The sequence below is a fragment of the Penicilliopsis zonata genome (genome assembly GCF_001890105.1).
Source record: "Penicilliopsis zonata CBS 506.65 unplaced genomic scaffold ASPZOscaffold_1, whole genome shotgun sequence".
Taxonomy (NCBI): domain Eukaryota; kingdom Fungi; phylum Ascomycota; class Eurotiomycetes; order Eurotiales; family Aspergillaceae; genus Penicilliopsis; species Penicilliopsis zonata.
Window position 1 is genome coordinate 3,123,187 of NW_019208911.1, and position 25,132 is coordinate 3,148,318.

Sequence of the window (25,132 nt, forward strand, 5' to 3'; positions counted from 1 at the left end):
AATGAAAAAGCAAAGACTTACCCTTAGGATTGCCGCCAAATACCAGGTCAGGGTTCCTAGATCCCGGTTCCGGGGAGCGGACGAGGACCGAGTCATCGGCATGGGTCTTGACGTGTTTCTTGAGGTCCTGGGGCCGCTTGAAGGCCTTGCCGCAGAAGTCGCACTTGTGAGGCTTCAGGGGGACGTGGACGCGGATATGGGAGGTAATATGGTCACGCTTGACGGTGGTGGTACGGCAGTTGCCCCATTGGCAAGTGAGGTTGAGGTTGTTCGTACTCTTGCGGCCGACGTGGCGCTCGCAGACGTGTTCCTGAAACGGGGTTAGACGGGGGGGTGGATCCTGATGAACTCTCATATGTTCACGACGAGGCATACATAGAGACTTTCTGGCGTGGGACAACGCTCAGAGCATCCTTGCCACTGACACAGCAAGTCTTCTCCCGGTCGGGCGGCCCCGTTCACGCTGACGTTGACAGGGGCGGCGGCCACCGCAGCGGCAGCCGTGGCAGCAGCAGCAGCCGCTGCCGCTGCCGCCGCGGCGGTCGCAGGCGAGACCTGCGATGGCGAGTGTGTTGATGCGGGCTGATCTTGGGTGGTGGTCAGGGGAGCGCCAGGGGCGGTCGTGGCGGGAGGGACCGACGAAGTTGGGTCTTGGTGTTCCGACATTGCCAAGGGCGGAGGACAGACGATAACACGCACGCACACAAGAGGAACGGTGAAGAAAAGAAAGGAATAGATAAACGATAATCGAGACAGAAGAAGAGGGTCGAATAAACTCTGAACAGACTGTCAATAGCGAACTGAGTTGTGCTACTCAAGACAAGCCAACAGGACACATCAACCGTGGACCAGGCGTGGAAATTAATCAATAGCCCTTCCCCTAGTGTATCACAGCGACATATGTAAACCAGGCGAAGATAGAAAAAGAAAAGAAAAAAAAAAGGAATTCAACCTGGAACGAAGGAGGAGGGCGACTCAGAAGACAGAGGGAGGGAAGGGGAAAAGACTCTCGAGTCGAGACGGGGGAGACAGACAGACAGACAGGAGAGAGGGAGGAAGAGGGGGGGGAGCCGAGAGTGCCCAGAAAAACAGCCGGCGGAGCGCCAGCCCAAGACAGGGACAAGACCGGGCCAAGAGTGGCGCGCACGAGGGGGTATGATTGGCTGGGCGGGAGGCTGACAAAGTGAGGCAATTAGGGCACATGAGCCAGCGCAAGGTGGGTGCCTGAGGTTGCCACTTCCTAGGTTCGTATTAGCCGAAGCAGTCGACTTACTACTAGGTACCTAGGTAAGGTAGTCGTAGGTAACTACCTAGGTACCTAACTACCTAGGTAAATATTACCTAGTAGTTAACTAGTACTACACAGGGTAAGAATAAGCGTATTTGTCTCTTGCTAGATATCCGCTCTTGGCGTATGGAATTAGGTACCTAGACCTAGTACTCCGTATTTATGGATACTTTAGTACCTAGGAGGTAATGTACCTAGTATATACCAGTACTACCAGTGGGTATATTTTTGTATAATCACTCCATGGTCCGAGCTATCTATAGTTACATGTTACACGGCATAATGTAACTACACTGGAACTAACATCATGCAGGAAGTTGATACCAACTCCAAATATTCAACCCCACCTTCTCCCCCCCTGTAACTGGCAACGCCGCATGCCAAGTCTCCGGATAGCCCGTCCCATCCGGACGTAGATTCTCCCAGTACACCGCATTCCCCTTGATGGGCTTGAACGTGATCCCCTCGCCAACCTGGCTGTCACCGTCGACATCACCATCACACTCGATAAACCGACACCATTTCTTCCCTCTCGGCTTCGTGAGTTGTGGGAATTGCGTTCCCCCCCCCGTACAGTTCGCTCCCAGGTAGACCATGAAGGTACTGATGCGATCGCCCCCCCCGACGCGCCCTGCGGTGCCTGCCCAGTCGAAATGATGCACATAGTGACCCGACGCGTTGTACCGCTGCGCCCACATCCGCTCGATATACAGATTCGGCCGCCAGCCCTGGAACGCGCGGGCTCTCTCTTCCAGACAGCGGACCGTGTCGTCGCGGTCCAGCAGGGCGCGGTCGGAGTGCCGGATGCTCGGGTCGATTTTTTCCGTCGTCCCGTCGAAAACAATAGAGGGGGAATACTTGTCGACACTGACATTCGTAAAAAAAAAACAGAGAGAACACTTGGTTAACACGGTACAGAGTACATGGTTTTCTCTTTATATATATATATAGAAATACATACCTCTCTCGAACTAGATGGTCTGCCTCCTCCTCGGACACAAACCCTTCGATATAGATGACTAGAGGGTCTCGGCGTAGCAGGTGGACGTGGTAATTCTCCCCCGGACAGGTGAGATCCTCCCCATTGTCGGGGCTCAGGAACGTGTCATCGTGTGGTTTGGCTATTGTCTCGGAATCCTCGAAGATCGAGCTCGGTCTCGACGTCGATGCACTCTGCGGTGTATTGGAGTCAGGGAAGATCTGGCGGAACAGGGGAGCCCCGATGAAGAGATACACGGGGATCAAGTAGAATAGCCACGAGAGGAGAGTGGATGCTTTGAGCATTATATATATATATATATATATATATGTATATATGGTACAATGGATGAAGACAGTTGCTAGAGACCTGTAGTTACTAACAGCAAGCTTGAGCTATCAAGTAGTTATGGCGGGTCCATATCAATTAGATTAGTCAGACTGGCATATCCACTCCTATGAGATCATTTATATTATAGTAATGTCTTACCAACCACTCTATTAAATAGTATCTCCTAAGTATACATCCATCTACCTAGGTAAAGAGCCTTGTAAGATCTCTGTCTACAGTGTAGCTGGACTTGAACATCAATTCCTACTCCTAACACCACATATCTCATCACGCATGATCATACTCCGTACAACAGAACGAAAAGACATAAACAAATCAAGGTATAAACAGAATAGAAAAAAAAAAAAGGTATCAACAATTATACGGAAGAATTACACCCCCACATTCATCCACTGGATCCAGTCCTCATTCGGTACGCCGTTCTGGTTACACGGTGCGTTTCCAAAGATTTCTTCCAGTGGGATTCCTAGGTCTAGGCCTAGATCGCCCGTTTCCCAGTCCTCAATCGTTTGCTGCTGCTGCTGCTGCTGCTGTTGTTGCTGTTGTTGTTGGTGTGCATGTTGTCGCTGTTGGTGTTGGACAAAATCAACAGGCATCTCTGACGGCGCACCGCTGATATTCTGCCATCCGAAATGCTGATTCGGTAGCGAGACCAGATCTGGACTCCCTATTGATTCGCTCCCGTGCACAGACCCCGACGCTGATGGGTGCGGGACCGGCGAGACAGAAGGTGCTCCTAACGCTGAAGAGAACCGGGCCGATATCGACGGGTTCATGGCACCGGCGGCGGCGTTGGTTGTTGTTGTTGTTGTTGTTGTCTCGGTGGCGAACAGGGGGAAGCCGCCAGGGAAGGTACTATTATCAAAATTAGGGGTGGTGGGCGGGTTATTATTATTATTGTTGTTGTTGTTGGTGGTGGTGGTGGTGTTTGCAGGATCTGTCATCCTGCCGTTACTCGTCGGCGGGCGGTCAAACGAGTATGGAGGAGGCCCTGAGATGCCTGCGTCGTGCCGGAAGTGGTCGTCTTCTAGCGTCGACATGGGCTGCGCCGGGTACGCAAAGGGATCGTCCGACGGGAACATGATGGGCATCAGGTCCGGAACGCCCGAAGTCCCCAACGGCTGCGCGTAGCTCATGCCTAGCGAGGTTGTTGTTGGTGGGACGGCAGGCGGCACCGTCGAGGTCAGCGGAGAGGTCATGGAGGAGGAGGAGGAGGAGGAGGCAGAGGAAGAGGAGGCTGTATGATGGGTGGTCTCTGAGAGAGGAAACACCTCGGACGGCGTGCCGGAGGATGCGGGTTCGGGCGTCTGCACAAGCCACAGACCCGAGGGCGTTTTGCTGTGCGTGTTTGTGTTCTTCTTTCGATTGAAGGCCGCATGGTTGTCGTCCATGGTTTGCGGGGTGTTGGCAGTCTCAACCATCGTCGGTCGCGATAGTAAGTGTACAGGGAACGTGCTGGCTCGTTGCGGGGGAGCAATGTCCGGGGCAATCTGAGACTTTCGTAGCTGGTCCGTCCGGTTGGGCGCCAGGTTCGGCGCCGGGTTCGACGGCGCTGAACGTTTCAGGTTAATGGGGGCGGAAGAACTCTGTCGGTTCTTCAACATTTCAGGGAGGCTTTTGAATAGAACCTATCGATTGATTAGAGTCGGGGACAAGCATAAGTATTGCAGGAGAGAAGTTTGGGAGAAGACGTACGGCTAAACTCTGCGAGCAACGATCAGCCGCCATGCTCTTCTTCGCCAGACCGGCCAGCGTGGTCTTGCCCTCCATGGCGTCCTTGAGCACGCCGTCCTTGGCAGTGGGCGAGTCCGGGTTCTCGAGCACGAAGAAGACCAACGACATGATGGCAAAGTAGGTGGTGTACATGGTAAACCAGAAGGAACCGTTGAGCAGGCCACGCTTATGCATCCCCGTGGTGATGTGGACGATGTTGCGCGACACGCTGACACAGGCTGCGGCGCAGGCGTAGGAGCGTTTGTCGACTCCGCGAGCCTGGGAGCCGCTCGACACGTAGTGCAGGAAGGGCCGGTACATGACCATCTGCACGTAGGCATAGCCAATGCGCAGCAATTGCCGGATCCTAGACTTGTTAGCCGGATGTTCAAAATGATTTAAAATAAAAAAAAAAAAAATATTCAAGGTTCCTACCGTTCCAGCTGCGGGGACACTTCTGTCCCTGGGCGCAGCGCCGGTGGCAGCTGTTCCATCCAGGCCTGCAAATCGCGCTCGATCTCGCGGATCTTGGAGTGGCTGACCATGTAGCGCTGGTCGGACTCGGAGCGGTACTTGACGTGCTTGACTGGGTAGATGTACTTGACGACCTTGAGGATGATGTTGGTGAGGCTGGTGTGGGCATTGGCGCCGGCCATCAGCGGCGTGCGGTCGGCGGGCATGGGCAGGATGCTGTCGGCGGTGATGTACTCGTCGTCAATGTCGAGTGGGTACCCCTGGTCGATGTCATCGTCGCTCAGCATCTGTGGTAGGCCCAACAGGGTACTGATGTGGATATCCATGCGCCGGATCGTCCAGAAGATGCGCTTGCGCAGCTCGCGTTCGATCGGGTTGAAATCGGCCGCCACCGAGCGGTGCAGGCCCAATCGCAGTGCTGAGCGCAGCGCGATGCCGATATAGGAGTAGCAAGTACTGGGTTTGGCCGAAGACTGCAGGAAGAGGATCATGAAACAGATGGCCTGCAAGGAGGTCAGGTCGCGACCGTCGGTGATGTCCAACAATTGCCGTCCTGCTTTGTAGTATTGAAAGCTCCAGAAAAGGTCAGTAAAAGAAAATTGATTATGTACAAGTAGAAAAAGGGGGATAGATACCCTTGTCCAATGGCACTCTGGTAGCCGGACACCTCGAGCACGCCGGTTCCATTATCGGCAAACAGACAGCCGACGGCGATGACGATGTAGAGCAAAGGGAGAAAGGAGTTCTCTTCGTTGGTGAACTGATCAGGAGGGGTGTCATATATACGATCCAGCATGGTATAGAAGGAGGGTTCGTGGACGAGGCGCATGAGAGCGCCGCCGTCGTCGAGGGCGCTGTGGCAGAGTTTGCGCGCGACAGCGCGCGAGGGGAGATCGTGGGTGGGCGGCCCGTTAGAATCCTGGGGCGACTCGGAGATGGACTTGGGACTCTCCAGGACCTGACCAACCGGCCGTAGACGCGGAATGATCTCGTTATTATCAGCAGCGCCGAGCTGCTTGCGCAAGCGGCGCACGAAAATGATGCCCGACGAATGACCGTGGTAATCCCAATGGCCCTGATCGTCAAGGTCGAGGGAGCCGGAATTTTCGACCATGGTCTCCAGCAGCGACTCCTCCCCGGCCTCGAGCGACGAGGATTCGCCATTCTCTTGCGATTTTTGTTGTTGTGGTGGTGGTGGTTGTTGCTGCTGCTGTTGTGGCTGTTGCAGTGGGCGCAGTGGTAGTTGTTGTTGCAGCGATTGCGGTGGCTGCTGCTGATGAAGCGATGGCGGAGGGTTTGTCTGCTTGTTGACGTGATCTCTAACCAGCATCTGCTCGGTCGCTTGGACATCGAAATGGGGGTCGTCGAGATTCACGTCCGGGGCGAGAACGCGGAGCAGGGCCTCTGCCTTTTGCAGACGGGCCTCCAGGGCTTCGACATACTGTGGCGCCGGGTTGCGACGACGGTTGGAGGGCTGATCGTAAGTGCATTCTTAAGCTCACATTAGTCCTGTAATTCATCTTCATTTCGATACTTTTTTTTTGCTTTTTTTTTTTTTTTGTAGTATACTCACCATAGCTATAGACTGTACAATGAGCACACGGCTGCTTGCCATCACACTTGATCTTCTTGCGACGACACTCATCACAGGCCCTGGTGACCCTGCGTCGCTTCTGCATGGGATGCGCCTCCTTGGAGACACCATCTTTAAGGAGGGGATTGGCGCGTATGAGCGAGAGGTCCGGGTCGTCAGCGGGGAGATAATACTGGGGATCGCCCGTGGTGGTAGAGTCATCCTCGTTCTCGACCGAGGTCGACAGAGCGGGACTGGACAGGGCAGCCATGAAGGAGAGTATTCTTAGGAACACCCAATTTTTTTTATTTATTTTTTCTCTTCAAAAAAAAAAAAAAAGAAGTATCTCGCTCACTCGTTGTCGCCTTCGTCGTCGTCGCCGCCGTCGTCGTCGGTGTGGTGCGGATCTCCTCGTGGGAGCGGCATGTAAGGGGCGTAGAGATAACGCGGTGGCGCTCCGATCTAATCCTTCACCAAGAGATGACGCGATCGACGCTCATAGATTGATAAAGCAGCGATCGCTCGAGAAGCGTCTTGTCTTCGTCAATGCTCCGTCTGCGTAGAATTCTTCGGCGGGCGCAGCCAGGATCTCGGCGTTAAGTGCTCGGGGGGGAGGGTTTCGGACGTCCGATAAGTGGGCAATGGCAGGCAAATTCGAGTCGGAAAGAAGTGCGACGACGGCCAAGGGGGAGATCGAGACTCACACGCCGTTCGAGACAATCACATCGACCGGTAGAAACACGAGGAATGAGTCAGAGAGACGAGGTTCCGACGTAGAAACGTAGAGTGGAAGGGAAGCGAAGCGAGGACGAGGAGGCGATGATATAATCGGCTGAAAGCGGTGTGGAGACAAGAAGCAGTGGAGAGAAGAAGAGGAGAGAGAGAGAGAGAGAGAGAGAGAGAGAGAGAGAGAGAGAGAGAGAGAGAGAAGGAAGAGTGGAGATAATAGAGCAATACAACAGGTTTTTTGGAGTTAGCTATGAACTGCGCAAGTGGCAGCAGGAGGCAGTTGGGAAAGGAATAATTAATCTGATTGATGGTGACTCGAGTCGGAGATGAGATCGGCGACGGAGTTGAGGAGAGGCCGAAGAGTTTTTCATGCAGCCAAACCAGGGTATGAGATTATCCATACTACATACGACATCACTACTATTATTAATTAAAATTGTATAGTTATCAAGGATGAATAATGTAAATAATGTGAATAATATGAATAGTATGAATAATATGAATAATGGTTATCTATGGAGTTCATAGTATATAGTTAACTACTACTAACTAGTCAGGCAGATAACCCTGTAGCTAATATTAGGCTACCTCCAGGCTGGAACCTTTGCTACCTCCCTAAAGTTACCTAGATTGGTGGTTACTATGGTGGAATAGGGACTAGGTGCATAGTAGGTACTTGACTAAGGTAGGGCTCCGTAATTCGCGTCTCAGCGCTATGGAGTATGCAGTATGCTTGGTACGGAGTATAGGTATTATCATACTATGCTTGGTATAGGTATTATTATACTATGTGAGGTTGAGTCACTTGTTTTAATTTTGCCTGCAGCAGCTGAATACGCGTGGACTCCTCGTGTTGACGTTGTACAGACATGCTATGGAGTGACTGTTTAATACTACGGAGTATTTGATAGAACTAACTAGTCAGGGAATCTACAAGGACTGGTTAGGAAGTATTTTAGTAGTTCTCATTTCTTATAGCAGTACAGGACTAACTACAACCTATGTAGACTTCTCCCATCTTAAGCTAGACACTAAAATTAAATCACTTATATAGAGATTATAATTAATATAAATTGAATTAGTACTCTTATACTAAATAGTAATACTACTACATAGGTACTCCGTAATAGTTTTATGTGGTAGTAAAGTAAATGCAATGGAGCTATTCCTAACTGGTTATCACCCAAGCGGATTATCCTCAACCTCTCTAACCACCCCGATGACACGCATACCATCCGTGAGATGAAGCTGAAACTCCACGCCATCTGCTCCTTTGCCGCCCTGGGCTCGTTCCTCTTCGGCTACGACTCGGGCGTCATCGCCTCGACCATCGCCCAGAAAGCCTTTCTCGCCCGCTTCGGCTCGCCGACCCTCTCCGATGCCGTCGCGGGGGCCATTGTCTCCTCGTACACCGGGGGCGCCATCCTGGGTTCCCTGAGTGTCTCGGTGTTGTGCGATGCGTACGGTCGGCGCGCCGTTATCTGTCTGGGGGCCTTGCTGGCGACTCTCGGCGCGGCGTTGCAGGCGGGGGCGGCGAGTATCGCCATGCTGATTGTTGGTCGCTTGCTTGCCGGTCTGGCGGTGGGGGGGATGTCGACCGCTATTCCTGTCTATTGTGTAGTTTTTCCCCTTCTCTTCATTTTAACGAGTTTTTTGCTAATTGGTAGAGTGAAATCTCTCTTCCTGCAGTTCGAGGCATGCTTATCTCTACCCAGCAATGGATGATTGGCGTGGGAATCATGGTAGCAGTAAGTAAATATATATATATATATATATATATATACAGATCTACAGACTTATACTTATGTATAGCAATGGGTTGGCTACGCCTGCTCCCTACGCACAGGCGACTTCACCTGGCGCTTCCCTCTTGGCCTACAGGTGATCCCCGCGGTGGTCCTCTGCGTAGGGATCTGGCAGCTCCCCGAATCACCACGATGGTTGATCGAACACGACGGCAGAGAAGAAGCCGGGCGTGAGATCCTGGTCCGCCTGCACGGCGCCGAGCTGGCCGAGAAGGAGTTCCAGAGCGCATCGCAGAAACAACTCTCCTCCCGCTCGACCTTGGGACACTTTGGTTCAAAGGAGTACCGTCGTATCCTCCTCGCGTGCGGCATCCAGCTCTTCACGCAAACCTCGGGCACGAACATGATCCAGAACTACGGGCCAAGACTCTACACCACTCTCGGCCTGCAGACCTCGACCTCCCTGTTGATCATCGGTGTCTGGGGCCTCCTGGCCGTCGTGTGGAACACGCTCTTTATGCTGTTCATAGTCGACCGCTTCGGTAGACGCACTTTGCTCATCCCTTCCCTGCTGGGCATGGCTTGTACGATGGCCGTCGAGGCAAGTCTGGCGGGGTACTACCTCGCTTCTTCTGAGCGGGGGAACAATGCAAACGCCCTCCGAGCAGCGATTAGTATGTTCTTCGTCTTCACAATCTGCTATACCTCCCTCGGCCTTATTTCGTGGATCTATCCCGCTGAGATATTTCCGACGGCCCTCCGCGCACGCGGCGCCGCTCTCGCCACGGCGACCAACTGGTCCTTCAATCTGCTCTTCACGCAGTGCTCCCCTCTCGCCCTGTCGCATTTGGGTTACAAATACCTCTATTGCTTTGTTGCTTTCAATTTCCTCGCCGCAGCGCTGGTGTGGTTGTTTTTTCCCGAGACGAGGGGGTTGTCCTTGGATGTGGATGACCATGACCATGTACAATAACTGTATTCTAAAAAGAATAGTTTAGATCAATGATTATAATACATTGTAACATGTCATCGGTGCAGAAAGAATCTCCCCCCGTAACTCATCTGCATCGATGGATTCCCCGTCCACGCTCAAAGTCAACCAGTCAAACAGCGACTCCGCCACCCGCAACCACAACGGTAGCTTCAACCGTTTGGCGATTTTCAGCATCCGTCCCGCGAACCATGGTCGACCGTACGCCGTCCGACTGCCGGGCGGGTACTGGCTGAAATCGACATCATCATCATCAGCATCATCATCACCATCACCATCACTTTCGTGCCTCCAATGGTGATGATCGTATTTGCCGTCCTGACATTCAAGGAGGATCTGAAGAAGGGCTTCCACAGAGCTACTCTCATTGACCTCGCTGTGGAGCACGGCCTGCTCTAATGTGGAGAGAAAATACTCCGTCCGTCGCACCGAGGCCCGATAGTCCCACAGCGCGGCGTTGAGGATGATCAGCGCCGTGAGCCGCGCGATGAACTGCTTGCGGTCTCCCGACGACGTAAACCGTTGGCCCGGCGGGGAGGCAAGGATCTCGTACAGCGGGGCGGTCGTCTGAAATGCCGTGCGGCGCAGGGGACCCGTCGCTGTCTCCAGATGGCGGGTTTGGTGTCGTGCGAGCTGCTCCACGCGTTGCAGGAAGTACAGGAACTCTTCGCATTGAGAATAGATCTCGTCGTAGGGAGAGGTATAGATCAGTTGCACCTTTGCTGACGGGGATTCGGGTGTGGAAGGTGACATTGAAGATGGCGGAGAGGGGATCGAATGTAAGGCAGAGGTCTGCGTTGACGTTGACGGGCTGGCGGAGGCAAGAGGTACATGTTCATAGTGGAAACTGGGCCCGTATGTCTCGTATCCCGACAGGATATAATCCTGCCAGTTGATCAGCATCCCTAGCCGGGTGTTGGCAAATGCTGCAGGCCCGCCCCGGTTGCGGATCATCTCCCTGGCAGCTCGCATATGCACCCAGCTGATCTCCTTGTGGCCTGGCCGTGGGTCAAAGTCCTCCAGCGCGGCGGCACTCAACGACGCCACGATGGCCTCGTCCGACGTATCGTGCGGATGGCACGCCCGGTGCTCGCGCAGCATTTGGATCGCCCGCCCGCGGTGTATCAGGGTGTCGGTCGTTTCTGTCTCGTTGCGCACCCAGGCCTGCGTGTTCGCAGCGTGCACCAACACCGTATTCTGAAAGGCCACAGGGCCCTTCATCCCCTCCGGCACAAACACGGCCGTGTACCAATTGTGCGCTCGCGGGGAGCGGAAATGGGCCCCGTACGAACAGGCCGGCATGACATTGACGTAGAAGTCGAAGAGCTCCTGGCTGCGCGCATCGAGCTCCAGTGGTAACGTGTTGAACGGATCCGTCCGTGCAGCGCTCAGGGTCGTCTGTGGCGAGAGCTGTTGATTCCAAGTTTCAACCAACAGCACCATAGCGCCTTCTGTCTCCTTGATCATCGACAATGTATTTCCCTCCCTCCCTCCTTCCAGCGAAGTATTATTCTCCCCATTCTTCCTCCGTCTCGGCCGCCGGGGCTTCCTCACTGGCAGAGGCGGTGGATTGTCGTCGGCAGCGTCACTCTGACTGTCACTTCGTTTTTGACGGATATACTCTTGCATCACATGTCGCTTCACCTGCGTCAGGTTGCTGCGTGGGTTCTTTGACGAGTCGATGAACTGCCATCGCCGTTCGGCAGCAGGCTCTGGCGGGGGATCCTTCTTCGGCGTGTTCGGCATTGCCTCTGCGCCCGACCGAGGGGAGTGCCGCTTGATTCTTGGCCGTGACGCAGCTTCTCCACGTTGGATATGAAGAAAACCATTTAGAGTGCGATTGTTCGGTGTCAGGAATAACTGGAGGCAGCAGGGTTACGTTGCGATGGAACCGGGATGGCGGGATGAGGGGGTGGTTTGGCGGGCGTGTTGGAGCACGTTTAATTGTGTCTCGTATGCTGTTGACTGGCCTGTGCAACTTCAAGGTTCACAGACCATGTAGATCTATCTCATTAGACAATCTGCGCCCTGGTCTGCAAGGCCCCCCCTGCAAGATGACTTTTTTCCGAGACGAAGATCGATCGGGAGGAAGCCGAAGCTTTCGGGCGGAAGATTCGGCTATACAATTAAGGTGTGTAGTACCAAGTAATATGGGTCAGCAACGAACCGGTGGGTAAATCAGTAGAAAATAAGGGGAAAGAATTAGAGAGAGAAAAGTGACATGGAATACTGATTTACAAAGTTTGATAGAAGACAGAATAGGTAGAATACTAGGTAGGTATAACCCCTGTAAGCTCTATCAACCATCAACTACTATAGGCACTACTAGGTCGACATTTTCTTCACTCGTTTCTTGCTCAATTCATCAGCATCTGTCGGCAACTAAGAGCGATATGCAGCGATAGAAATACCATATCTGTCAGTACTCTATGGTTCAACCTGCTCTAGATCCTTTGTACCGACATGGGGCTGAAGGATTTCTAGTCGGATCGGGACCAACTGTGTGAAAATGTTAGGCACAAAGCAAAGTTCATAAAGTGGCATATTCTGACATCGACTGTTCCAGATGTAGGACGAAGAATCTCAAAGTCTTCAGCACCACTGAGGTCACCATAGCCAGAAACTGGGGATTCTCCCATTCTAGCATGCGAAAATGGTCAGGTGGGAATTGTAAGTATCTGCGACTCGACAGTCTCCTGCCATTTTTGACTGGTTGTAGGGAAGAGATGCTTAGGGGTTGTGTTGAGGAGAGTGAAATCGATGCCTTAATAATACCATCCACATCCCCGCAAAGACATGGATGGGCCTCGCAGAGCTAGCATTGTTGGCCTCCAATAGGTCGAAAATCACAAGGTCAAAAAATGTTCTCGACAGAGCTTCACAGGACTCTCGTTTCCAGAAGATGGCATTGAGCATTCTTCTCAGCAAGGATTCTAAACTTGCATTAGTTTTGTGTCTACACATTAGAGCAATACCAACGTACCAGTGGCTTCAGAGAGACGGACCCCCCGTCCAATTGGTAGCTTCCAACGACGGTCTTCGATTGCAAAATAATCAATGTCCAAGAGAGAGACAATGAAGTCCAAGTCGGTAAGGCTAGAGGCTGCAAGTCTTTCCTCCCCTAATCTGGCAAGCTTGCTGGGGGTAAGATCACCAGCTTCGAGGAGTAACTGCTTGACCTGGCACTTCCAAGCAGTGACGTCATCTACATAATTATGGTGCGGCTCCAACATGCTCATGATCTTTCGTTCTGCAGTTCCCGATTCGGGTGTACTGAAGAGAGATCTTATTGGGGTAGTCGGTGTCGACGACATTATGGCAAATGTAGGGACTGTAGGGTTGGTCGAGGAAAGCGAATTTGATGATGGCTGAGCAACACACAACCAACACCGGCCTAGTTTTCGCCTACATGCAAGCTGGAGGCAGACTTCTAGGACCATATAGCTCAGTCAGATTATCATTCGAGAAGCAATAATCAGGTGGTGATGCTTGGGGAAGAGGGGGTTAGTCAAGAGTACCAACCAAAGCTAAGGTGGAGGAGAGCTCAAGAGACAGAGTGAATCAAAACGAAGATAAACCATGATGAAGTCTAGTGGGGAGATTACTATTGAATAATAACCTGGAGCTGCTAAAAGAGTGTGAAAGAAAGAGAGGTGGAATAGGGAAGAAGATGACGCCAGCATTTCTACTGCATACAAAGCAAACGCACACCGCCTGCTGTTACGCCCGGCTTTTCTCCACCGCCTACTTTTCTCTCCGGTTTAATTAATTGAAACTTGCGCTGCGTTGGACACGACGCGTTGCTGAGGAACTGGAGAATCGCGACTTTCTTCGTGGTGGTGTGTGTATGGAAGATTGGATTCTATGAATATTTGCCTTATCTCGTCCTCGTGTTTACTAAAATCAACGTCTGTTGATCACGAGCCTCGCGGTCCGTTCAGCAGCCTCTTATCCGAGCAGAAAGAAACCTGTCGCATGGTGAACCACAGCAGAGGGGTTACTGGCGGGCTGATATATCTTTAGCTGTGTGTGAATGCCGGCGGATTTAATGGCTGCTACGTCTGAGAGATATTTTATTCTCACGTGATGTCCTCCATGGGTTTTGGGAAGGCCGCATTCACTTGACAGTTAATCAACAGTCTTGAGTGATTACTTACAAACCAGTCTTTCCTTTTTTCCTGTCTTTGGAGATATCTCAAATCGAAGGCTGGACACTGCTCCGCTGCGATATTGATGGCTGACGCTGTCGACTCGCCTGGCGTGAGCCAGACGAACGGTGCAGCAGTCTATCCCTACGAAGCGCCACCCGACTCGATTCCAAAAGACGATCCCTATCTCTCTCGCAGCGTGCACTATGGTCGATACGCGCCCAGCGATGGCGACTTCAAACCCCGCTACGACCAATGGCATGAGCCGGAAGACGAGTCGTTGTCCTACTGGGAGGATGTGGTCAAGACATATTGCACCGCGGAAAACTCTTTAGGGGAACCGGGATCCAGAGCTGCATATGCGGCAGGTAGTTTGATTATCAGAGTGGACCAGGAGACGGCCGACGATGCGGCAGTTGAACGGTTCTCCTGTGTCAACGCGAACGAAGAGTGGTCGGCGAGGAATGCAGAGGACACACTTAAAGAGATGGGGATCGCAGTTCCGGTCATCTACTTTTATGGGACTATCGATGGGAAGAACGTCACGGTGGAGTCTCGTATCCCCGGGGTGTCGCTCGAGGTGGCCTGGAGGTATCTTGCTCCCGAACAAATCCATTCTTTCAAACGACAGACTCATCGACTCCTGCGACTCTTGGGCGCCATCGAGTGCTCGTATGACGGGGCCTCGTATGTCTGTCGCGAGCTAAATTCACAACCACAGCCCGACGTAACGGAAGCCGAGAGGGAAATTCTGTTTCGAGACAAAGCTGGCGATGAACAACTCTGTTTTGCCCACAACAATCTCACACGCTCTAACATCATTGTGAAAGGTGACCGGATTGTTGGGGTTACAGGTTGGCGACAGAGCGGGTTCTTTGGCTATCGGAGGGCCAGCATGGTCCACGAACAGTTCAGGACCCCAGAGGCATCATTCTTAGGATCACAGGAAGATGCTCTCGGTTGGGCCGATATCTACAACAAAATATTCGAATCTTCCGCCGATGAGCCTATCCACGTCAAGACTGAGGCTTCTGGCGACAGTTTCGCCGTAAATGGCCTGAAACCGGGAATGGCCCAGCTTGACGGAATCGACTCCCCTGACGATCATCCTACGACAAAGAAGATAGCTAATCTCAAGCGTGAGTCGGTCTCACGGGCATCCTCTTCAGACCGCTCGTCACCCGTGGCAGCCACGAAAGCCCCGAAAAAACCGGGTCCGGGCGCGACCAAGAAAGGCACAGCTACCAAAAAGCCACCAGCCACCAAGAAGCGAAAGCTTAATGAAGCTGATCAGGCTGGCGTTGATGGTCGGCGGTCTAATACTCCTGTGCTCGCTCGAAATGGCAAGGGTCCTCGTTCCAAGAAACAAGGCTCTGCCTCTATCGCAGGGTCTCCAGCCCCCGAAGGTAAAAGGAGAGGAACAAAAGATCCGGCGGCGGAAAACGAAGACGATGAAGAGGGCGCGGAGGATGACGAGGAGGACGATATCTCTGACCCTGATGTGGTGTTTTGTATATGCCGCAAGCCGGATAACCACACATGGATGATTGCCTGCGACGGCGAGTGTGAGGACTGGTTCCATGGAAAGTGCGTGAACATCCACCCGAGGGACGCAGATCTCATTGAGAAGTACATCTGTAAGTCTGCCCTCGGAAACTCGCACACCCCCTGTGTACATGAGCTGAACAATTTTATTTCAGGTCCCAATTGCCATGAAAAAGGCAAGGGGCGCACTTCCTGGAAACCCATGTGCCGGTTACCTGAGTGTCGGAAACCGGCCCGGGTCAGGGCAAGTCCCCCCAGCAAATACTGCTCCGATGACCATGGTCGGGAGTTTATGCTGCGAAAGACCCAGCACCTTAATCTGGGCCCTACACTGCGCAAGGGACGGCCTGCGTCGATTGTTTCAAGTCGGTTCAAAGGTCGTGGGAGAGACGGGCACAGCACGGATGGAGACCCCGACGATTCTCATGCGGAAGAGATTTCGAACGACGACGAGGAAGGCGAGATGGATCTTGAAGGTAGGGCTCTGGATGAGCTTGGTAGCCGGGGTGGCACGTTGACGGCCGCCGAGCTCAAGGCCGTTGTTTCCGGCGTTTCATCCGTGGAAGAGTTCCACAAACTGGGTGAGCGTCTCGTCTCACCACCCCCAGAAGAAGGGGAAGAAAAGGAGATAGGCAGCGAAACCAACAACGAGAATAAGCCCGAGGGCGAAACCAAAGCGTCGGCCAATGGCAGCAAGAAGCTCGGTCTAGACATCGATGCAAAGGGTCTGACCTATTCTGCAGACGAGGCCGCGAAGATCGACAAGCTACGCAAATGGCGCGACGAGCTACTGCACCGCAAGCAGATGCTGAGTGCCCGCAGCGCGTTTATCGTCCTCGTGCGGCACCGGACCAAGAGCATCCTGGAGCGGCTGAAGCAGACAGACCCCAAGGGCGGATGGAAGGACATCTGCGGCTTCGATGCCCGACTCGCCTGGTCGGACGATGAATTCGACGAATGGAGACTCTCCGAACCCGGGAATAAAGCCCTCAAGGAAGGCACCCCGGAATCCCTGGCGGCGAGTTACCCAGACTCGTCAACGGACGCGGACGGTGACGTCGCCATGGCTGATACAAACAAAGATGACCTGGCCAGCTTTGCGCGCGGCGTCTGCTTGAAGAAACGCTGCGAGCGGCACAAACAGTGGGTCAAGGTCCAGCAACAGGATATCCAGTTCGAGGAGAGCACGGTCCGGCAAGACCTCACGCGCTGCGAACAGGACGCACAGGCGGTCGTCGAGCGTGCGGTGCTGCGCATCTGGGCGGAAACGGACGGGGCCGGTGCATAAGACATTATTGTTGATGTACCCGTTCTTTACCTATTCCAGGATTGATGGTGATGGTATGATACCTGCTATGTATGGAAGTGTAGTATTATGATGGCTATTAAATAGAATAGTCGAATGTACCATCTTATATTCCTGTATGGCTATGCCCATCTATGCCTTCCAAATACACCATTTACCCACCCCATCACCTACACGGTCCTTGACCACCTCGACGACCTGCGCGCCTTTGACCGTCGAAAGCAAGAGGTGTGTATCGATGCCTTGGTCGAGGGTTCTCATCAACAGGGTTGGGAAAAGGCTGCCCACGGTATGAAAGACTGAATGGATGTGGTCTGAACTTGGATCTGATGGAGTTCCTGTCCCCGGGGATTTCCCCACACCGCTGGTGTTGACAAGCATCACGGAGAGAAAAGCAGCGTACACGCGCGACAATCTAGTCAATGTCCTCAGCGTGGATTGGAGCAGAGCTGCCCCCTTGACTGGATTCGAGGCTCGGATGGTCGCTTCGGTGAAGGTGTCGAGTCCCGCAATGATGAAGAGAACCGGCGAGGTACGCCTCGACTTTTGGAGCTCATTGAGTCTCTCGGACACGCTGCTGATGGCGCGTACAGCGCTGGGGAGATCGAAGATGGACAGCAGTTGGACGTTGTTGAGTCGTTGGATGGCGTGCTCGCGAGTCGGAGCTGGCTGGTGATGAGGGCTCGTCAGGAGAGAAGCGAGGAGCGTCTCGGGCGCAAAGGCAGCGTAATTGGACGGATGGATGATGAAAACAGAACTCTCTGTCTCTTGCCAGAGCAGGGAACTAAGAAGAAGTCGTGGGACCTAGCAATATGGTATTGTTTGATCAGCCTGCACTGGTCAGTGGTTACCTAGGTAATGGAAAAGAAACTACCTCTCCAACGCATTCAAAGTCATCGTCTCTTATCTTCCCCCTCAGCTTCGAGAATCCAATGACGGTTCCGCATTTGAAAACACCGTTTGCACCACGCTGAATACCGGCTTCCATGTCCCGTCGCAGATTCCATCTCTGAGAGGGGTCATCCCGAGACTTTAAGCTCGAGTCTTCCGTCTCGGGTCGGGAAAGAAACGAAGTAGCAAGGCGAGGCAAAGCGGGTTCGGCAGAGTATACATCGGTCGATGACATGGTAACCTCTTAGATAGTAAGTGAAGTAGTACTTAGTATCTATTCACGGGCCTTCGTTCTGTATAGATGAGATAGACGGGTTAGAGATGATTTACGGACACTGGGATCATCCCTGGGTATGACTGACGCTTGTTTTAAATGAGATATTAGTGCATCTCATCGCTTTCATTAGTATGATACAGCCTAACAGCATACTAATCTAGCATCTGTGCAGCAGTATCAGTCCTATCTCATGGTCGGGGTTGATGGTTGGTAGATGGCAGGACGTTGCGGTGCCAAGCGCTGAGTCCACTAAGATTGATAAGTCTTGATCTAAGTCGAAATCAAATTTCAAAGTTTGAGATGAGTTAATTTATTCTATATCATTGATTTGGATTGCAAATTGATTGGGAAATGGAGTATTTTTTTCTATATAATGCGAGACTGTTTGCTCCATGCTCCATTGCCGTCATGAACCCATCCGTCTTGCTCTAAAACGTCCACTAGGATGACAGACAGCTCCTCCTGGAGAGCCTCGATGGCAAAATCGCGGGATTCGAATCTCCTCAAGTGACCCTTGTGCCAACGTTCTCGCACCACATGCGCAATAAGAGAGTATCCGGTATATAGCTCCATCCACGGATCACTGGGGTCCAAGGAGCCTCGCTGTTCGATTTCAATAATGTTGTCGTTTCGCCCCGGTGCTAGTTGGACGGCAAAAGACCGTAAACTGCTCATCATCTTTACCACCTCGAGGACCAAGCCGACATGGTTGTAGAAGGGGAACACGGCCGTATAGGAGAATCTGGTCAGCCGATGCAGTGAGAGTGCCGCCGCCAAGTCCTGTGGGGCGGCCAGAGAGGTACTGCTACTGAGAGCAGCCCATCGGTCAAACGCAGAGGGCACGTTGAGAAGAAAGTATTCGTAATGGTTATACGCCTTGAGAGACGAAGACTCGTTGAAGGACAGGGATTCCCATGGTCTTGCTGAAAGGAGGTTCCTCTGAGGATCAAGGGGTGCAAGAAGGCTCGGATCGCTGACACGGTGGTTTTTCTCCAGCTGCAACGCCTGCAGAGGGATGTCAAACGCCCAGCCATGTGTCTCCAGAACCTCAGCACCAAGCATTTTCCCAAGAAGCTGGGGGGCTGCAACCACCAGAATGCGTTGAGGGTCGAGATACCGAAGCACCCGCTGCCACCAGAGGGGATCGCCTCGGGTAGACGGAGCGCTCACCGTCACCACCAAGGACACAACATACCGGGCAAGACCCCATTGTTCGATAAAGGAGGCAACGCTCGCTTCGTACCCAAGGTCAAAACAGACGTGGGTGAAGAGATACGGTCGAACAGTCGCCAGCAATCGAGAGGAAACTAGCGAGAAGTTCTTCAGGTCCCTCGTCTCGGACCGAACGACCTGTGCGCTAGGCGTGGCATGAAATCGCGTAGACGACGGAGGTTCCGTCACCAAGTAGGAAAGAATCTGATCTAGGAGCTCGTTCGGAAGCGACTCCAGTCGAGGTTTTGGGGCTGGCAGAGAAGAAAACATCATCTCACAAGGACCGATTCAGGTCATGACGCAACTCAAACCCCGCATCGCCCGGTGTTCTCCCTAGCGCACACGTAGGTTCATGAGGGAGCGACGATCATGGTTCTCGACGACACGGTCCCTGATATGAAGTGATTCGAATGGCTGTATTTAGACGGTCCGTATAAGCTGGCTAAATGCACTGGTACTGTCCAGTTGACGTCAAGAGCTTGTCTTCACAAATGCTGGAACAATCAGTGCCCCACTTACTTATCGCGGTCGAGCAAACCCGACTGCAGTAGAAGAGGCCCTGAAGACTCAAACAGACGGACGAGAATATATATAACGCGTTGTAATTTGTAGGATCCTGAGCAGTGTCCTGTTCTCTCCAGCCTCTTTCAAAAAGGAGCCAAGGTCAAATCAACTGTCACATGATATCCAAGTCTAGCGCCCGCCGGCAAACCCCCTGGGAGGAAATCCGATGGAAGAACAGTTAACAACTACCTAGTTGATTAGTACCTGTTAACTACTACTTACCACAGGTAAATCTCTGTCTTTTCAATTAAGAGTACATCTACAATGCTGATGACCAGTGACTTCTAGATCGATAACTCAATCGAATCTCCGTCAAGGATCTCAGAGATAGACAGACGTGGTTTGACTGTGCCTGCAGCTTTACCCCACCACTCGATGCACTCCACGTACGTTCAAGGATCAAGGATACCGAGTTGGAGGCGATAATGAGAGATATGAGAGATATGAGAGATGGAATTCACCCCATGCGCATGTCCAGATAGACAATTGAATCAGAGGCCACGGTGTAAGACTCGCCCGTAGCCCCATAATCTCCCACTTGCCTGTCTCTTCCACAACGCTTTACCGACTCACGGACTCATCACGGAGTAGGAGCTGATGGTGGGGCTGGACAGAGAGTCAGAGTGGGAGATTCGGCAATGGGGAGAGATACAAAAGCCGTGCTTTCCTCTCCTCCTCCGTGTGCAGCTCGTTTCTTCGTGCAGAGAGGGGCAGTCGGCTGTTGCTATATAAATAACTCAACCCCTCTACGCCCGTCCTGACCCTCCATAATCATCCCGCTTCTTTCCACTCGCGCTGTTTTGTGAACTAAGAGGAAAAAATGTCTGCCCAGCAGTTTCATCAACGGCCTCCGTTCCGGGCGGAGCACCTAGGCTCGCTACTTCGTCCAGATGACCTTCTCGCTAAAAGGACTGCCTTTGAGAAGGGAGAGGTCACCAAGTCGGAGTTGGAGGCGGTTGAGGGGAGGGAGATTAAGATGATCGTCGAGACCCAGAAACAGCTTGGATACTCGGCCATCTCGGATGGAGAGTACTGCAGACACAGTAAGATTGATTGCGGATCTTGCAATTCTTCGAGTATTGACCGACGGATCTCGTAGTGTTCTGGGGCACCTTTTTCCCTGGCCTGGACGGGTTTGAGGAAATCAACGACATCGACATCGATCAGTTCCGTCCCTATATTCCGGACATTGCTGCGTTCATCGAGGCGAACCACAAGCCTGGCGAGAGCTGTATTTGTGTCGGCAAAATCAAGCACGTCGGCAGCACGTATGTCGACCAATTCAAATACCTCGCCAGCCTGGTACCTACAGAGGAGGTGAAGAACCTCAAAATCACCCTTGCTGCACCGAACTGGTATCATCTGCGTTACCGGGAGGGTAACGCCTATCCTAAGGAAGTGTACGCTTCTGACGAAGAGTACTTTGGTGACATTGCCAAAGCCTATCAAGACGAATTGCAGATTCTGTACGATGCCGGCTGCAGGAACGTCCAATTCGATGATCCCAATCTTGCATGTGAGTTGATTTATTCTTTCTATTTCCCTCCCGGGACACCTGGCTCACTCAGTGAAAAGACTTCTGCTCGGAGAAAATGATTGCAGGCTGGAAGGCGGACACAATGAACAAGTACTCCGTCGACGAGTTGTTCGACAAGTACATCAAGCTGTATAATGATTGCATCGCCAAGCGTCCTGCTGATTTCCACGTCGGTATCCACCTCTGCCGAGGCAACTTCGTCAACAGCCGCCACTTCTCCGAGGGTGGTTATGACCGGATTGCCACCCAGCTCTTCCAGGAGTTGCACGTCGACACCTACTACCTCGAGTACGACACCCCCCGTGCCGGCGGGTTCGAGCCCCTCAAGGAGCTGCCCCGGAACAAGAACGTCATCCTGGGAGTGGTGACGAGCAAGTTCCCCAAGCTCGAAGACAAGGAGGAGATGAAGAAGCGCGTGCAAGACGCCGCCCAGTTCATTGCCGAAGGTAACGGCATCTCCATCGAGGAGGCCCTGAACCAGGTGGGCGTGAGCCCCCAGTGCGGCTTCGCCAGTCACCGCGAGGGCAACGATATTGACTGGAACGGGATGGTTGAGAAACTGAAGCTTGTCCGCGAGATCGCCAACGACGTCTGGCCGGGCCAGCCATAAGCTTATTTTCTACACCTTTTTGAATAAATCCCAAAACACCTTTCTATTTTCCTATTCTATCATACACATTAAGGCACCCCACACCGTCAAAACATATAAATCCCATCTTCTACTCGGCAGGCCCGATGATGTTGGCTTCCTTAATGGCAGACCTCTTGTGCGTATGGCTGTTTTCAATCTGCCAAAATCAGCGGACATTACAGTTTTTCTATTTTCCACCAGCAACATACCTCGTAACGGGGCTCTTCCCTCGACGCCTCGACGTTTCGGCCCGTAAGCTGGGTAGGCACAGTGCTAACTTCACGGACTATACCGACGCTCTCGGATGTCTTGGACTCAGGTCCTGCACTTATCAGTTCCATAATTCCATATATATATATATGTTCTCACCTCCGACAGGCTTGTAGCGAACAGAATCTCCCTTCTTGAACTGAGGCATTGTACCGTTTTTTGTAATCGGTCGGTCTTGATAGATGTATACAATGAGATTGTATGTAAATTATATCGATGTTTCGACAACCACAAGGCAAGATTCAACGCTGTATTTATATTAGCGACGGCGATCAACTTCCGGCCTTGCCGTCAGCGTGACATTCATTTTCCTGCGTAGGATATTTGATCCAGAAGTGGCGATTCGGACACTTTTTCTCTCTCCTACCATATTGAACAGAAGGCGTGTCTAATCTAATGGAAAATGTGTCTAATATCATCTACAAGAGGTGACGGATCTTGATCCGGAGAGCTTACTGTCCGTGTTCGGCTCTAGAATAATTGGGTTCCTATTTGTTGGAACCGTGAGCCTGGTAATGGTACCAACGTAGCTGACCGTGGACCGGAGGTGTGCTCCGAAGGCGCGATAGATAGCTTCTAAGACTGCATGCTTAAGAAAAATTAAGTAGAGTAGAGCAAGAGATGTAGCGCTTTTATTATTGCTGAGATAAGCCTTTGATGGAGCTTTAGGCAAATCAACACAGACCAAACTGCCCTCTATTTTACTCTAGAAAATAGAAAAAAATGTATAGCACAACACAAGAGCAGAAAGGAAAAGCAACAGAAGCAAATCAAAGCCAACTGTATTATTAAGGTGTAAGGTGGTAAAACTCATAACTGACCCATAAAGGAACAGAGGGGATATCACGGAATATTATTCAGAACAGGAAACAATGACAACAAAGGAAACTGGAGACAAGGGGGGAAACACAGGAAATTGATATGCATGGAGAGCGGCAAGCGAGAGATGAAGTTTCAAATGCTGCGTCGTTCTGTCATCAAAAACGGACATGAAGCGAAATCGAGAAGATTGGTATAGGTAGCGTCGCGATCAGAGTGTTGTACATGAGGCTATTGCGCAGCGCCTCTCAGATGCGAATAACCCGGGGGAAAAGGGCAAATTGTTGGCCATTCTATTTCTGGGGCGGGGTCTTGACATTGTTGGAGAGCCATGCCTGTGGTTTGACCGTCAGAAAATGATCCATGCTCGGGTTGTCAAAGGATGAAAAGCTTACCAGTCCCTCAAAGATGCCTGTTCCCTCCGTCGCAACACTGGGAGCGACATACCAGAGCTTATCCTTCAATTTGGTGAGTTGAAGAGCATTGGTGACTTCCTCAGGGCTCAGATCTGCAGAAAGAAAAATTAACATCGCTGGGTTTGAAATGAATTCATGATAGAAAAAACTTACGACCCTGAATGTCTTGCTTGTTGGCAAACACCAGTAGAAGAGCGTCTTTCATTTCGCGGTCGTTGATGATCTTGTGTAGTTCGGAGCGAGCCTCGTCCATGCGTTGTGTATCACTAGAGTCGACGACGAAGATCAAACCTTGCGTACCTAATCCGAACGTCAGCACGCCTTGCATGTGATGCATTTCTCCCCCCCATCTCTGTTAGTCATACCAGAATAATAATGTCTCCACAGAGGCCGGATCTTGTCCTGGCCACCCACATCCCAAACATTGAACTTGACATTTTTATAGGTGACACTTTCAACGTTGAAGCCAACTGTAGGAATGGTGGTGACGTCCTGATTGGTGAGCTTGAGCTTGTAAAGGATCGCTAGGTTGAGCAAGACATGTTAGCAGCTAGCATCTCGATGAGGTGGAGCAGGGCGAATGCCATACTTGTCTTTCCAGCAGCATCCAAACCCAGCATCAGGATGCGCATTTCCTTCGTCCCAAAGATCTTCCCCATAATCTTAGACACGGAGCCACCCATTATGACGGAAATTGACTGCGACACCCGAGTGTGTCGCAACGAAACCTGGTAGGGTGGTTTAGGAGGAGGATACAAATGCTCTGTGAAGCTTCAATGATCGACAGAGTCCCTGAAGAAATGGCAGGTGTCAACAATCAAGCATTGATCAAGACAGCCCGAATAGAATCCCTGCTCTCAACAAACGATTCCCTGGGATTGGAAAAGCCACACGAGGACGGACTCACGGTGTACGAGTCGAGTATTGACTGGGCTCCAAATAAAACCAGCACGAGGTCGGAAAGGGCGAGAAGAACAAGCACAGTTGCAAGGAGTGTCCAGAAAACAGTCACGTACCGACAAAGGGACAGTTCCGACAGGGCACACGAGGCATCCGCTGATTGTCGTGCTTCCTGCCAGGATGCAAGCATCGAGGGGTGTAAAAGGGGCTGTCGCTGACTAAGCCTCCAGGGCGGCCGCCAAGATCTGCGGGTGTTTCACCCGTCATGACAGAAACATTATCAGGACAGCGACATCTGCTTCTGACCCTGCGCCAGCTCTGGACAACCGGGAGGACGTGAGACAACCTGCTGTCTCTGAAAAGCCACCTGGCAGGAGTCTGAGTGTCTCAGTGTACACGGGATACAGCTTCTGGTCGAGAGCCGCCCAGGCTACAGTCGGTGGTTCAATGACGGCGATTTTACCGAGGTTCACTCCAATCAGAAAGCTCCTGCAATCAGTTCTTTGAACAGCTAACCATCTATATATGTGTAGAAGTAGTATGATAACGGCAAAAATGGGCAGATGGCCACGTCAAAACAATGGAATATCCGCCTAGATAACCCCCCTAAGTGCTGGTGATTCGATGAGTACCTGGGATAGATCAGGACTTCTGGACTGCCAGCCGTAGTTACCGCGCAAAAACATCATCATGAAGATGACGTCTCGTGGTGCCAGGTGGGGCTTTCCGCATCTGCCCGAGATGGACGAGGTATAGAATGCTCGAGGTGTGCT

General features: G+C 52.1%; 13 protein-coding genes across 13 annotated transcripts in view; 3 read left to right on the forward strand and 10 right to left on the reverse strand.

The window, feature by feature from the left end:
• ASPZODRAFT_22113 (hypothetical protein) overlaps window positions 1–666 on the reverse strand; it is a gene marked incomplete at its 5' end in the record, with an annotated part of 2,513 nt that extends 1,847 nt beyond the window's left edge. Inside the window, 2 exons of the mRNA XM_022727875.1 lie at window positions 22–310; window positions 376–666. Coding sequence (XP_022586183.1) covers window positions 22–310; window positions 376–666 — 580 coding nt within the window. The remainder of the gene's footprint in view (window positions 1–21; window positions 311–375) is intronic.
• A 526-nt stretch (window positions 667–1,192) lies between these two features.
• ASPZODRAFT_12487 (hypothetical protein) lies at window positions 1,193–2,572 on the reverse strand (the record flags this gene model as incomplete). The annotated part of the gene is made up of 3 exons (XM_022721406.1): window positions 1,193–1,240; window positions 1,636–2,155; window positions 2,250–2,572. 3 exons carry the CDS (start codon window positions 2,570–2,572, stop codon window positions 1,193–1,195), a joined length of 891 nt encoding a protein of 296 aa, XP_022586184.1.
• A 417-nt stretch (window positions 2,573–2,989) lies between these two features.
• On the reverse strand, window positions 2,990–6,649 carry ASPZODRAFT_148917 (hypothetical protein; the record flags this gene model as incomplete). The annotated part of the gene is made up of 5 exons (XM_022725431.1): window positions 2,990–4,246; window positions 4,314–4,698; window positions 4,767–5,378; window positions 5,441–6,296; window positions 6,379–6,649. 5 exons carry the CDS (start codon window positions 6,647–6,649, stop codon window positions 2,990–2,992), a joined length of 3,381 nt encoding a protein of 1,126 aa, XP_022586185.1.
• A 1,700-nt stretch (window positions 6,650–8,349) lies between these two features.
• ASPZODRAFT_148918 (hypothetical protein) lies at window positions 8,350–9,825 on the forward strand (the record flags this gene model as incomplete). Its single annotated transcript, XM_022725432.1, has 3 exons — window positions 8,350–8,724; window positions 8,775–8,855; window positions 8,920–9,825. 3 exons carry the CDS (start codon window positions 8,350–8,352, stop codon window positions 9,823–9,825), a joined length of 1,362 nt encoding a protein of 453 aa, XP_022586186.1.
• A 33-nt stretch (window positions 9,826–9,858) lies between these two features.
• On the reverse strand, window positions 9,859–11,589 carry ASPZODRAFT_138751 (hypothetical protein; the record flags this gene model as incomplete). The annotated part of the gene is made up of 1 exon (XM_022724486.1): window positions 9,859–11,589. The coding sequence occupies one exon, from the start codon at window positions 11,587–11,589 to the stop codon at window positions 9,859–9,861; it is 1,731 nt and encodes a 576-aa protein (XP_022586187.1).
• A 984-nt stretch (window positions 11,590–12,573) lies between these two features.
• ASPZODRAFT_138752 (hypothetical protein) lies at window positions 12,574–13,157 on the reverse strand (the record flags this gene model as incomplete). Its single annotated transcript, XM_022724487.1, has 2 exons — window positions 12,574–12,776; window positions 12,827–13,157. The coding sequence occupies 2 exons, from the start codon at window positions 13,155–13,157 to the stop codon at window positions 12,574–12,576; spliced, it is 534 nt and encodes a 177-aa protein (XP_022586188.1).
• A 919-nt stretch (window positions 13,158–14,076) lies between these two features.
• On the forward strand, window positions 14,077–16,824 carry ASPZODRAFT_12492 (hypothetical protein; the record flags this gene model as incomplete). The annotated part of the gene is made up of 2 exons (XM_022721408.1): window positions 14,077–15,628; window positions 15,692–16,824. 2 exons carry the CDS (start codon window positions 14,077–14,079, stop codon window positions 16,822–16,824), a joined length of 2,685 nt encoding a protein of 894 aa, XP_022586189.1.
• A 75-nt stretch (window positions 16,825–16,899) lies between these two features.
• ASPZODRAFT_448052 (hypothetical protein) lies at window positions 16,900–18,224 on the reverse strand. Its single transcript, XM_022728358.1, has 3 exons — window positions 18,096–18,224; window positions 17,717–18,026; window positions 16,900–17,646 (listed from the first exon to the last, which is right to left on the reverse strand). Exons 2-3 carry the CDS (start codon window positions 17,966–17,968, stop codon window positions 16,975–16,977), a joined length of 924 nt encoding a protein of 307 aa, XP_022586190.1. The 5' UTR covers window positions 17,969–18,026; window positions 18,096–18,224; the 3' UTR covers window positions 16,900–16,974.
• Window positions 18,225–18,303: 79 nt separating this feature from the next.
• ASPZODRAFT_448168 (hypothetical protein) lies at window positions 18,304–19,903 on the reverse strand. Its single transcript, XM_022728359.1, has one exon. It carries the CDS (start codon window positions 19,493–19,495, stop codon window positions 18,377–18,379), a length of 1,119 nt encoding a protein of 372 aa, XP_022586191.1. The 5' UTR covers window positions 19,496–19,903; the 3' UTR covers window positions 18,304–18,376.
• A 475-nt stretch (window positions 19,904–20,378) lies between these two features.
• ASPZODRAFT_127798 (hypothetical protein) lies at window positions 20,379–22,251 on the forward strand. The gene is made up of 3 exons (XM_022721843.1): window positions 20,379–20,829; window positions 20,886–21,302; window positions 21,362–22,251. The coding sequence occupies exons 1-3, from the start codon at window positions 20,607–20,609 to the stop codon at window positions 21,931–21,933; spliced, it is 1,212 nt and encodes a 403-aa protein (XP_022586192.1). The 5' UTR covers window positions 20,379–20,606; the 3' UTR covers window positions 21,934–22,251.
• Window positions 22,036–22,388, reverse strand: ASPZODRAFT_127799 (hypothetical protein). Its single transcript, XM_022721844.1, has 3 exons — window positions 22,324–22,388; window positions 22,164–22,276; window positions 22,036–22,111 (listed from the first exon to the last, which is right to left on the reverse strand). Exons 1-3 carry the CDS (start codon window positions 22,370–22,372, stop codon window positions 22,043–22,045), a joined length of 231 nt encoding a protein of 76 aa, XP_022586193.1. The 5' UTR covers window positions 22,373–22,388; the 3' UTR covers window positions 22,036–22,042.
• A 449-nt stretch (window positions 22,389–22,837) lies between these two features.
• ASPZODRAFT_127801 (hypothetical protein) lies at window positions 22,838–24,503 on the reverse strand. Its single transcript, XM_022721845.1, has 6 exons — window positions 24,367–24,503; window positions 24,049–24,251; window positions 23,825–23,983; window positions 23,613–23,759; window positions 23,439–23,551; window positions 22,838–23,378 (listed from the first exon to the last, which is right to left on the reverse strand). Exons 2-6 carry the CDS (start codon window positions 24,140–24,142, stop codon window positions 23,337–23,339), a joined length of 555 nt encoding a protein of 184 aa, XP_022586194.1. The 5' UTR covers window positions 24,143–24,251; window positions 24,367–24,503; the 3' UTR covers window positions 22,838–23,336.
• Window positions 23,937–24,639, reverse strand: ASPZODRAFT_448690 (hypothetical protein). Its single transcript, XM_022728360.1, has 3 exons — window positions 24,363–24,639; window positions 24,049–24,251; window positions 23,937–23,983 (listed from the first exon to the last, which is right to left on the reverse strand). The coding sequence occupies exons 1-2, from the start codon at window positions 24,547–24,549 to the stop codon at window positions 24,142–24,144; spliced, it is 297 nt and encodes a 98-aa protein (XP_022586195.1). The 5' UTR covers window positions 24,550–24,639; the 3' UTR covers window positions 23,937–23,983; window positions 24,049–24,141.
• Between the last annotated feature and the right edge of the window lie 493 nt (window positions 24,640–25,132).

Coding starts and splice junctions, on each gene's coding strand:
- ASPZODRAFT_127801 (XM_022721845.1), bottom strand. CDS start 24,142: ATGGGTGGCTCCGTGTCTAAGATTATGGGGAAGATCTTTGGGACGAAG. Junction 23,760..23,824: donor GTGGAGACATTATTATTCTG/GTATGACTAACA, acceptor CGTTCGGATTAG/GTACGCAAGGTTTGATCTTC. Junction 23,552..23,612: donor CAAGCAAGACATTCAGGGTC/GTAAGTTTTTTC, acceptor TTCTTTCTGCAG/ATCTGAGCCCTGAGGAAGTC.
- ASPZODRAFT_448052 (XM_022728358.1), bottom strand. CDS start 17,968: ATGTCATCGACCGATGTATACTCTGCCGAACCCGCTTTGCCTCGCCTT. Junction 17,647..17,716: donor ACTTTGAATGCGTTGGAGAG/GTAGTTTCTTTT, acceptor CCATATTGCTAG/GTCCCACGACTTCTTCTTAG.
- ASPZODRAFT_448168 (XM_022728359.1), bottom strand. CDS start 19,495: ATGATGTTTTCTTCTCTGCCAGCCCCAAAACCTCGACTGGAGTCGCTT.
- ASPZODRAFT_448690 (XM_022728360.1), bottom strand. CDS start 24,549: ATGCTTGCATCCTGGCAGGAAGCACGACAATCAGCGGATGCCTCGTGT. Junction 24,252..24,362: donor ACTCGACTCGTACACCGTGA/GTCCGTCCTCGT, acceptor CCATTTCTTCAG/GGACTCTGTCGATCATTGAA.
- ASPZODRAFT_127798 (XM_022721843.1), top strand. CDS start 20,607: ATGTCTGCCCAGCAGTTTCATCAACGGCCTCCGTTCCGGGCGGAGCAC. Junction 20,830..20,885: donor TGGAGAGTACTGCAGACACA/GTAAGATTGATT, acceptor CGGATCTCGTAG/TGTTCTGGGGCACCTTTTTC. Junction 21,303..21,361: donor CGATGATCCCAATCTTGCAT/GTGAGTTGATTT, acceptor CTCAGTGAAAAG/ACTTCTGCTCGGAGAAAATG.
- ASPZODRAFT_127799 (XM_022721844.1), bottom strand. CDS start 22,372: ATGCCTCAGTTCAAGAAGGGAGATTCTGTTCGCTACAAGCCTGTCGGA. Junction 22,277..22,323: donor TCGCTACAAGCCTGTCGGAG/GTGAGAACATAT, acceptor TGATAAGTGCAG/GACCTGAGTCCAAGACATCC. Junction 22,112..22,163: donor GGGAAGAGCCCCGTTACGAG/GTATGTTGCTGG, acceptor TGATTTTGGCAG/ATTGAAAACAGCCATACGCA.